Source organism: Bidens hawaiensis, unplaced genomic scaffold (genome assembly GCF_021521415.1).
Source record: "Bidens hawaiensis isolate Kalapana, Puna unplaced genomic scaffold, B.hawaiensis_p1.1 tig00419544_1, whole genome shotgun sequence".
In the NCBI taxonomy this organism is placed as follows: Eukaryota; Viridiplantae; Streptophyta; class Magnoliopsida; order Asterales; family Asteraceae; genus Bidens; species Bidens hawaiensis.
The window spans coordinates 1-11,417 of record NW_027504896.1 but is presented as its reverse complement, the minus strand read 5'-3'; the positions used below and the strand labels follow the sequence as shown (position 1 = coordinate 11,417).

The 11,417-nt window shown below is 36.3% G+C and overlaps 2 protein-coding genes across 2 annotated transcripts; both read right to left on the bottom strand.

The window, feature by feature from the left end:
- Positions 1–592: 592 nt before the first annotated feature.
- LOC143609322 (uncharacterized) lies at positions 593–3,412 on the bottom strand. The gene is made up of 8 exons (XM_077084104.1): positions 3,341–3,412; positions 3,120–3,227; positions 2,424–2,689; positions 2,147–2,255; positions 1,983–2,028; positions 1,788–1,873; positions 774–832; positions 593–701 (listed from the first exon to the last, which is right to left on the bottom strand). Exons 1-8 carry the CDS (start codon positions 3,410–3,412, stop codon positions 593–595), a joined length of 855 nt encoding a protein of 284 aa, XP_076940219.1.
- Positions 3,413–3,966: 554 nt separating this feature from the next.
- On the bottom strand, positions 3,967–7,390 carry LOC143609327 (uncharacterized). The gene is made up of 5 exons (XM_077084107.1): positions 6,983–7,390; positions 6,562–6,798; positions 5,845–5,913; positions 5,546–5,738; positions 3,967–4,481 (listed from the first exon to the last, which is right to left on the bottom strand). The coding sequence occupies exons 1-5, from the start codon at positions 7,388–7,390 to the stop codon at positions 4,063–4,065; spliced, it is 1,326 nt and encodes a 441-aa protein (XP_076940222.1). The 3' UTR covers positions 3,967–4,062.
- Between the last annotated feature and the right edge of the window lie 4,027 nt (positions 7,391–11,417).

Genomic DNA, 11,417 nt, shown 5'->3' with positions numbered 1-11,417 from the left:
TGATGCCGGAGGTGGATTCTATTTTTGCAATCAAGAGAAACAGAGCTGATAGTTTTTTATTTTTAATTTTCTTTTTATAAAAACCAAATGTATCCAAGTCATTGCCATGCGATTTCCATATAACACGTCACGTTATGTGAAAAAAACCGAGTTAACGATCCGTTAGAATCAAATTGTTATCGATAATAAAACCAGAAGTTGAAATTATCACGAGTGAAATTGTTAGTAGCGATTAATATTAAAGTTTAAACCATAAAATATTTTTTAACATGTGGAAAAGAAATCCCCTAGGCCTATAAATTGGCGGCGATCTTCATTCTTTTCACAACCCCAAAACCCTAGCGCCGCCTTTATGCATATACGTCTGTTTTCTTCATTTCAATTCTTTATAGAGTTTGCTCAATGAAAATGGTGGCTAATTAGCCTTTCACATGATAGTATGTGAATCTCACCTACATTGTTCTGTTAACTGTCTTGTTCTTTGTGGAACTGACTGCAACTAGTACCACAGCAGCAAGGCTATTAACTACATTTCATATTATCAGTTTAAATGCATGTCCTTTGTAAACACAACTTATTACATACAAAATGATCAAGAGTTTTGTGGGATGAGAGGATTCTGGGTGACCCACTTCTCATAATCTTGTATCAGTTGTTGCAGTAGCAACGGTACAAGTCTGTCAACTAAAGCTTGCATCATTCTGCAACCAACCATTTTTCAATTTTCAGGACTTGTAGTGTAATATATATTATATCTAAAGTTATATGCTTACAAATTTCCTGGAGCCTCAACTGCAGAGGTTGGCAGCAAACTAAATGGTTGAGTGTATATCTGCATATAACAATAACTTACTTAAACATAAAGAGTAAATGAAATTATTTGGCATCATATTTTGATGTAATTAACCCCCTATTAGTTCATAAATCAACACACGCCGGTGTGTTAACGCGCTATCGGTTAACAAGAAACCAGTGTTTGAAGTAGCCATTTTTACATGTGTTAACATGCTATCGAATATACGCTCAAAATTATGTTGTGAATAATAATTGTGTCATTTTTAAAAACATTTGAGCATAGACTAGTGTGCTGTTTGTTTTTTCGAAGGTAAAATGTCTGCAGTCTGAAAAAAAGACTGTTTGTTATTTAACGTCTGCAGATTGCTAAAACAAACTGGTAGTGGTGTACGAACTATGGTAGTGGGTGGTGGTGGATGGTGGTAGAAGGCGGCGTTGATGGTGGTAGAAGGCAGTGTTGAGTGGTGGACAATGGTGGTGGTGGATGATGGTGGTGGCGGATGGTGGGTGGTAGACTATGGTGGTGTGTGGTGGACGGTGAGGGTGGACGATCGTGGTGGCAAACGGTGGTAGTGGCGGACGGTGTGTGGGTGGTGGACGGTGGGTGGCGATGGATAGTAAGTTTCTTAACATAGAGTATGAAGCGGAAATGACCAAAAATGCAGTAATTATAACCAGCAATATTATAGATGCTCCAAGCATACCCTGACACACTGCTTAGACACCATTGTGTCATACAGGCCGTATAACATGGAAAGATGGTCATAAAGGGTCGTAAGCTAGACAGAAAATGATCATGCAGGGTCGTATGTTAGACCGGGCCATGTCACCATTGATAAAGTCATATGGCCTTTATAATGCATTCATGATGTTACATGCCTTGATGTGCAAACTTGATTTGACATCATACGGCGTGTATAACGTGACATGCATACCCTAATTAACACAGAATGGTACAGATAACGATTGCAATGTACAAGAAGAAAAAGTACCTCAAGAGTAAGATCTAGATTCACATCCACATCCAGATACGGTTTAGAAGTGTTTGTGCACCAAGTTATGTAATTTGACATTTCCGCTGTAATAGGTAGAATTAATCCATCACTTTAGGCCTGCACAAGGCATGACCTTAAATTTTATCTCAATGTTTTCCACAAACTTTGTAACTCAATGGAACCGACAAGTACCTGAAAAATGTTCGTTCTGTCGTTTCATCACTTCAGAACCCTCAAACTGCAACCAAAACAAACTAAAAAAATCAATTTATAGTCTACACATTATTTTAAAATTTTAAAATAAAATCAAACATAATTAACAATATATGTTCTCTAAACTAGATTCCAAGTCAAACCTTGCAAGATAACATCTCTACCATGCAATCTTCATCAGTCGGGGTCACTCGTAAGTCTATAACTGGAGAGACTTCAAAGTTTAGCAGATTAAGTGGCGGTAGAGTACACCTGCAGAGCATGTGTGCTTAAAGTTTTAACAACGTTAACATACTGTTTAATATATTATTTAAGCTTTAGATAACATGTTAATATATTTGGGTTTTATGCAGGTAGACGGGGTCGGGTACATTGTAACACAGAGTATTGTAAATAAAGTGAAAACAAAATAATGCAAACCTATAAGTGGTAGCATCAAGTTGTTCAACACTTTGAAGTGCATGTTTATTCAAAAGCGCTTCAATACCAGAGGGGTGGCTTAAAAATTCCCTAATAGGATATTGTTTCCCCCCTTCTCCGTCTATAATGTTGCAGCTTGGAATCTTGACCCGTTCTTGCTTCCTAGCGGATAATCTAGCCTTTTTCACTTTTGATTCTGTAAGCTTCTCATTACTGCATTTGAAAACTCGTAATCTCCTCCTGGAACGAAACCGATTACAAGAAGCCTGGTGCCAAAAGAAAAAAAATATATATTAAAGATTATACTCACATACACATCAATTATTAGCTAGTTATATAACCTAACACATAAAAGATATTCGAGTGTAATATTATTCTCTACTTAAATTTCAATTCTGGCCCAGTAATTTCTTTGATTCTTTAAATTATTTATTATTTTATAAATTAGTAATTGATAGACTATTCATTAAACGGTAGTGTTTACATCGGAATGAAAGACGGACATGCAACAAACTGTGCCGCTAGCCCTTTTTGAGTTGTTTAAAATTAAGATCCTGGTATCATAACATTATTATTCATGACCTGTTAGACACGACTAACATAAACCGGAGTTCCTAAATGTAGAATTTGGAGGTTTCTATGAAATGTATGGAATCAGTATAAATTGTAAATAATGATAATGGGATATAAAAGCACCTGATGAAGAGGATAAGGCTCTGGAAGAACCATGGATGAAGGTAAGTTAGTAGCTACAAATTTGAAGATCCTCATAACCACAGTATAAATTACAACAAATGATCCAGCCTAAGAAATTAGAAATTTGAAAATAAATACCAGATGTTGTATACAAAGAAGCATGTGTGCTAGAGATAGATATAGATATTTTAATGAGATGAGATGAGATAGATAAAGTGAACAATCATATAACCATACGTGGCTTGCATTTGCACCAACTCCTTCAGATCGCCAATCAACCCACTCATACCCATTATTAATTAATGGAAATTTTATAAACCCATGATTTTTTTTCTCTGTCTATATAATTTTATAGATGAAAAAAAATAATAATAATAATAATCAGTATTCTTTTTTTTTCCCTATAAAAATAAGGTTATTAGAGGGGAGGTCTCAGTTCAGACCTGGACAAAAGAGTAGATTTTTTTTGTCGTTCAAAAAATAAATAAATAAAGAATTTCATGTATGATCGTCATAATATTATCCTATCTATCGATTATAAGTTTATAACTATGGGCCCGATTATAAGTTCAATATGTATCTATAGAGCTCAAAACAAATTAAGCCCGAGCTGTGTCATAAATTAAGCAGATGAATTCAAGCCTGACTTGATTCGTTTCCGCCCCCACCCCCCACTGGCTCCGCCCCTCAGCACACTTAATAGAAAAATAAAGTAGAAAAAAGATGCTAAAGTGATACCAGTTTTTTAAGATAAAAAGCCAACCTTTTGTTTTTAGTTACTGTAAAAGCTAAAAAGAGTTTATTGTTTACAGTTTATAGAAACTTGTTATCTTAATTCAGACTTTAAATAACTAAAAAAGAAAACTAGTCATCTTACAACAAATGTAACAGTCTCTCACTAAAAGATAATACTCTATTCCTAATATGCCCTTCTGGTTTTACTTCAATGTCTTTGTATAACCCGGAGTTTAGCACTCCTACACCGAACATTTACTTTCTCTTCATCTTCAGAAGGTGTTACAGGTCTCTTTGTGAGGATTATTCCACTGACCCCGTTGACCATCTGTTTGACCCACGCCTCTTTTACATCAGAATCAACACTCCTCAAATCCGAGGAGTCGGGCATCAAAGATTCTCTTTTGTTTTCATCAACGGAATCTGTGTTGATTATATTGAGAAATGTTTGTTTCACAATTCTGTCCTCCAGACTGTGAAAAGATATAACTGCAAGACGCCCACCAGGTGAAAGACAGTTGTAACAGTTGTATAATGAAGACTCGAGTGTCTTGAGTTCATCGTTAACAGCTATTCTTAGCGCCTGAAATACTCTTGTTGCAGTTTTTATCCAACCCTGCCTACCTCCTGTAACACATGCATCATTAGTGCATCAATTTTATTACATAATACACATATGGTTACCATCTGATGAGGTGTCATGTCATCATGCCACCTCATCAAATGGTACTTTATAATAATCATTTGCAAAATTACCAACAATACTAGCAATTTGCCAATTGTAATGTTTATTAAATTTGTATCGTTAATCTGAATTTCGCAAGCTCGATAAACATATTCTAAAGTTACAACCCAAAATCGACGGTTTTTTTTTGTTTTTTTTGTCTTTTCTAAAACTGACTTTCGGGTTCGGATTTTGGTTTTGCATGGACCGAAAATACCGAACCGAGCCCATAAAAACCGAAAAAACCGACTTCTGGTATTGAATTATGGATTATAACTTTTATTTTTGAATGCTAAGTAATTATCGAAAGATAATACATGGTGTAGCCCAAAAAATCATTAATTAACAAAAAAAAATTAGGTTCAAATTTTCAGGCTCCAATTCAATATTTTGGGCTATTTTTTCCAACCCGAAATTTTCAAGCCCAAATCACAAAACTTGAGCAAAACGAAACCGAAATGGGCCCATTGTGAAAACTGAAACCAAACGGTTTGAAAACCAAATTTTTGGCATTTGGTTCTGTTTTGACTTTTGAGCCCAAAATCAACCCCATAACACCCCAATGTAACGGGTCAACACCAGTTAAGGTAAGAAGATAACTTCCTAGTATTGGTTGGTTGGGTTGACCAACAAACACCTTTTGTTTCTTTCTTTTTAAATAACAAAAAATAAAAATAAAAATAAATCATGTGCTAAATATAATCACAAAAGCAATTTTATAACAATAATAATCGAATACTTTTTAAAAGTTGTAGTTTGAATACGCTTGGGTGACTTTCAACATGTTTACCATCTCATTTTAGTTAATGTTTTTAATTTTACCAACTAGAAAAAAATATAACCCGAATTGGCTCATTTATACGAAAGGGGACAAATTTGCACCTCTTAACTAATATGATCCAACAAATTCGGTACTTTAGACAGATGCATTAAAATTTCAAACCAAGGACTTAAGAAGACAACACACCTTTTCCACCAAATGTACAACTCTTGATAAGATCTACTAGTTCACCAGTTGAATGCAATCCTCCACTAAAACGCGCCTCAACAATCTTTTTCTGAAGAGCCCGCCAATTGTTTTCTTCCCCATAGTCACGTAAAATTTGCCCTATTTCAGGCCCGGGCCATGAGTTCAGTATGTCTTCTGCTGTCAAACTTGCCTGTAATACCCCTGTTTCAATCAGTTAAGTGAACAAAACATATACTTTTCTTTTTAAAAAGTTATTTTGTCAAATACCAACAACAGTTACACATGACAGTTCTTACCTGAGGATCCATTCTCATGTCAAGCGGTCCATCACAAAGCACACTAAATCCTCTATTAGCATTGTTTACCTGCATATGCAAAACAAGAAAGGATTATCATATGTATCTATGTGTGCGTAGAGGTGCAAACAAGCTGAGTTTCTCGAGAGCTACTCGAGATCAAATCAATTAAAAGCTTGAAACAAGCCGAGACATACTAAGCACGAGCCAAGACTGAGCCTCAAATAATGCTCGTTTAGTTATCGAGTCCGAGTTCGAGCCTTGTATGGGAGAACCGTTTAGGCTCCTCGAGCCTTGTGTATTTTCAAAATTTTAGTCCTTTTGAACTTCAATGTATTAATTTCATACTACACAACCAAAATTGAGCCGAGCTTTGGCTCATTTAAAGTACTGCAAACGAGCTCGAGCTGAGCCGAACTTAGGATTGTTTAAGATTTCTTCAAAATATGTAAAATAACAAAAACTGTATAAACATTAATTAATGAGTGATAAACGAGCCGAACCGAGCGAGCTTGAGCTTGAAAAAGGACTCACGAGCCACGCTCGAGCGTTAGAAAAAGAGCTCGAAACGAGACGAGATTGAGCCTCATCCAGCTTGGGCTCGTCTCGGCTCGTTTGCATCCTTATCACCCTATTTATAGATAATGAGAGAATTGTTACATGGACTACAAGTTTGTAATCTCCATCTGTTATTCAAAGGATAAACACTTTACATACCTGCATTGACGACATACCCAAGTCCATTAATATCCCATCAATCCCCGAAATGAGAAGCTTTTCATCAGCCTCACATAACGCTGCCTTAACGCTCTTGAAATTCTGCAAAAAAGTATGCGTCTTTAATTTCTCGTTCGTCGTCTGGAGTAAATCAATCTTAGCTTTCGCCTTTCCATGCGCCACCGGATCACAATCCAGTCCAACATACGTCTCCATCTCCGGATGAGCCCGAATCATCTACAATCCCCACCAACAAACTTAAATCAACCCAACTCGAAAAACCAATCCATGTTCCCAAACACCCCCTTAACAGGCCAGCATTCATGTTCACTCAATTGGGTCAACTAAAACCTAATTATAATTTGTAGGTTTTATTTTTTAACACACAAAGATAACAAATTGAATTGAAATTGATACATACGGCGGAAGAATGGCCGGCTGCACCAAGAGTACAATCAACAAAAGTGTGAAGCTTGCGAGAAGCAAAAACCTCCAGCACTTCACCAAGCATCACCGGAATATGAGACTGGGTATCGCCGAACTGACGGAGCTTGTCCTCGTCGAACTTTTTATCCGATCGGGTTCGTCTCTTGACGACGGAATCTATTAATACTCTGCGGGTGTTGCTACTGATTGACTTGTTTGTTCTGTTTAGTTTTTTTGTGTTACGGGTGGAAGAAGAAGATAAGGTTGTGGAGTAACCGGCAGCTGCCAAAAGAGAAGAGGATATGCGGCGGCAATGCGGCGGATGGAGAGTGAGTGAAGGGCGGAATAACAGCTGCTTAACGGCGGCAGCCGCCATGGCCGCTGTTAGGACATGCGATGACATTTTGATCGGTTCAAGGGATTATATTTTTTTTATGTAAGTATGCATTGCTTAGGCAAAGACTGAGTCGAGCTCAGAGTCGTTTTCACTTATAAGAGCTCGAGTTCAGTTTATTTCGAGCTTAGCTATTTATCTAAGGTTCAAACTCCGCTCTTAATTTGCTTACCTATGGTTGGATTTGATTCGTTTATTATTTGTTATTTATAGTATATAAGTTTTTGTTATTTTTATGTTTTTTGAGACAAATCTTAAATGGGCCTGGGTTTGGCTCAGCTCGAGCTCGTGTAGTATCTAAACAAGCCAAAGCATGGCTCGAACTCGGCTGTACAGTGTGAAACTAATACATAGATATTTGAAGGCTTTGAAGGCGTAGCAGCCCCATTAGAGGTGAAAAAGAAGGGTGGCCGAAAACCAGCGGCAGCCACAAAAGAAAAGAGGGGTGGGCGCCTCTAAGGCGTCAAAGCAAACAGTTGGGCAGAAGTTGATTACTAAGGTTTTGAAGCCGACGGTGGAAGCATCGCCTAAGAAAGAAGATAAGGAAGATGAGGTCGTTACCGTTTAATAAGAAAAGCGGGTCAGTGTTAGATAAGATGAAGAAGAATATGTTTTAGTTAGTTTTTATATTTATGTATTGTAGAAGGGTTGAAGTTGTAATTAGCATAAGATCAAAAGACAAGAACGAACATGATCTGTGGTCTACATATATCTTCCAAGATTAATGAAATTCATACCTTTTTACAAATTGTTATCTTGTTATTTTCTTTGATTGATCATTCATTCTTATATCTTGGGCATCATTTGGCATCAGAGCCATCTTAATTGCTCTCAATTGCCGACTTTTTTTTTCTTTGAGTCTATTTGGGTTCTACAAATTGTTTGTGGAATTGCTTGAGACGTCAACAGAATCAAAATCAAATTCATTCAAATCATGATTCACGTTAATTGTGATCTTTTCTGAATTGTTCAAAAAACTTTAACGATTAAAGCCGGCCAGTAACCAGAATCGTTGCGATTCTTATTTGGTGTTTAATTCAATTGATCGAATTATTTATTTTCATTTAGTGAAAATTACAATCAATTGAATTCGAATTTAATACCAAAATCAACATTTGTTGTGGTTTAGTATTGATAATCGAAATTTAATAAAAACAAAAAACCTTCGGACACTGAATTTTTTTGTTTAAATCCGTTTGTGTATTGGAAACAACAAATTCATTGGTTTGTTTGTTTGGGGTTAATAATTAATAGAAAACAAACTTTTGTTTATTTGTTTATTGTTTGTTGTGAGTTGTTGGATAAAGGAGCACACATTTTGTGCAGACACATTCAAGCAAAAGTACTCTGTTCTGAAACATTCACCAAATTAATCTAACTCAAATATTCCAATATTAATATTTTGATATTAGAAGTTTTGTCAGCCTGCCAACAAATTTGAGTTGAATATAAAACTTATTAAAGATTTGCTTTTTATTTAGTTAAGAAACAAGTTTTGATAAATTAAACCCGAGATCAGATTGTTGGAATCTGTTAGTGTAGTGGTTTAATTATATACGAATACGGATTCATTATTTTTTTTTCTGAACCGAGTTTGCTTTAAACTTTTGAAGACGGTTCTTATAAGTTTAAGAGGTTAAACATATCCAAAACCTTGTTTATACTTTGTGTATAATTTATACTTTGTGTATAATATTTATTATTATCTGTAAAGGAAACCATGTCGGAAAGTCCAAAGGATAATAATGCTATTGTAACGCATAAAGAGCCGGGATCATCTTTTTCAAATTTTCAATGCCCTATGTTAAAATCTACTAATTACACAACATGGGCAATTCGAATGAAAACCTATGTTAGATGCAAAGGTGGTGGTGGTTCGAGGTGGTGGAGGCGGCTATGGTGGTAGTGACGGTGGTGGTGATGGGGTGGGGCCAACGGCGTCGGTGATGGTGGTGGTTCAAGGTGGTGGTTCAGGGGTATAACTGTAAAAAATATATTTTTTCAAGAATTGGAAAATATTGACGGGAAATGCAGGAAATATAAAAAAACAGTCTCTCAAGACGGTTTTTGAAAAAAAAAAATTTGAAAAAATCTGAATTTTTGCTCCAAAATTACAAAAAATTTGGACTTTACATTCATTATTTCCTCAAATCTCGTCTCCTACCTGACTTTCTTTTGAAATTTGACCTGCTTCCTCTTTTTTTTATCTTTCTCAATACGTCTTGACAGTCTAAATTCTAATTTTTTTTTAAAAAAATGGCTATTTTGGAAACTCTCTTTATAAAAGGACTATTTCAAAGAATTTTCCATATTTTATTTCTTCTTATACCATTTACATTTTACACATAGCTTTTAAAAGTTAAAATATAAAACTCTGGAAAAGAAACTTAAAAGTTACCTTTAAAGTATTAAACTATTTATAGACAACCCACGTGCCGTAAGCCACTTCACATTCACACTGTTATTGACCAGCCATCCAGGCAGCCACTAGTAGAGGTGGTCAAAAAAACCGGTTACGGAACCGGTTTGGCCGGTTTAACCGAAAACCGGTTTTTTTAAAAACCGGTTTTTTTAAAAACCGGTTTGACCGGTTTACGTAACCGGTTTACGTATCGGTTATAAGTTTTGGACCCAAAACCGGTTTTATAACCGGTTATAAAAAAAACCGGTTTTTTTTAATAACCGGTTATTAAAAAACCGGTTAACCGGTTTTTAAAATAACCGGTTATTACCGTTATAAAAAAAAACCGGTTAACCGGTTTTTTAATAACCGGTTAACCGGTTTAACCGGTTTTCGAACGTTACCAAACGGCCTTATAGCCGTTTTTTTGTGTTTTTGACCGTTTTTTAGCCGTTTTTTTTTTGTTTTTTTACCATTTTACCCCCACAAACATCTATATATAGTTTAGGTTGGGTATTGGTTAGATCACACTTGATTATACAACTCCAAAAGCTCTAAACGTTTATTTCATACGCGATTATACAACTCCAAACGCTCTTCTTTCGTAGTCGTTTATTTCATACTCGAGTATACCACTCTTAATTCGTAGTCGATTATCATGGCCTCCCAAAGTGCTGCTTCATCGGTCAACATGGGTGCCTCGAACACGGGAGAAACCGTCGTTCGGGTCATCCCCACGAAACGAAACCAAGATATTTGGCAACATTTCGACCTATGCGAAATGTCTAACGGAACCCAAAAAGCTAGATGCAAACATTGTTTGAAGTTTTATAACAAAGAAGCAAACTCCAGTTTAAGAGCTCATGTAGAAAAGCCCTCTTGCAAGGTCTTGAAGGACGAATCCGGAAGTAGTTCGCAGCCGGAGATGACGAATCAAGGAACGGTGTTTACGTACGACCTTGAAGCGGTACGTCAACAGTTTGGCAACTTTGTGATTCAACAATCACTTCCTTTCAACCACTTCGACAACCCTCAATTCACGCAGATGATGCAAACGTATGTTCAACCACGCTACCAACACGTAAGTCGTTCGACCCTTAGAAGAGATATGCTTAAAGCATGGAAAAACGCTAAATCCGAACTAATTTCATACTTTTCAAACTTACAAACTGGTGTGAACTTAACCACGGATGTGTGGTCGGTACCTAATGGTTCGCCCGACTCATACATTTGTGTGACGGCTCATTGGGTTGACCCCCGGTCGTGGCAAATGATGAAACGAACCGTTGCGTTTCAATTGTTTGATTACCCGCACACGGGTAGAAATATTTTTAAACTCTTGGATAAAGTCATTCGACAATACAAGATTGAAGATAAAATCTTTTCAATATCGTTTGATAACGCGTCCAACAATACGGCCGCGGTTGGCCATTTAAAATTAAAGTATAAACCTATCTGTGATGGAGCGTTTTTTCATAGCCGATGCATTGCACATATTATCAACTTGGCCGTGCAAGATGGGTTAAACGTGATCGAAACGCAAAGAAACAATTTTAAAAGAATGTTACGAGATGTTTTTAGCAACAATTCAACATTTTCAAGATACAAAAAATTTTGTGAAGAAGCTAACTGTCA

Bases quoted from the DNA above. Each gene is read 5' to 3' on its own strand.
- LOC143609327 (XM_077084107.1), bottom strand. From the start codon at position 7,390: ATGTCATCGCATGTCCTAACAGCGGCCATGGCGGCTGCCGCCGTTAAG. The intron at 5,914-6,561 runs GTATGTAAAGTG...TTGCATATGCAG, and splicing joins TGGGTATGTCGTCAATGCAG to GTAAACAATGCTAATAGAGG. The intron at 4,482-5,545 runs GTGTGTTGTCTT...CATGTGTTACAG, and splicing joins TTGTACATTTGGTGGAAAAG to GAGGTAGGCAGGGTTGGATA.
- LOC143609322 (XM_077084104.1), bottom strand. From the start codon at position 3,412: ATGGGTATGAGTGGGTTGATTGGCGATCTGAAGGAGTTGGTGCAAATG. The intron at 2,690-3,119 runs GTGCTTTTATAT...TTTTGGCACCAG, and splicing joins AGCCTTATCCTCTTCATCAG to GCTTCTTGTAATCGGTTTCG. The intron at 702-773 runs GTAAGCATATAA...GGTTGGTTGCAG, and splicing joins GTTGAGGCTCCAGGAAATTT to AATGATGCAAGCTTTAGTTG.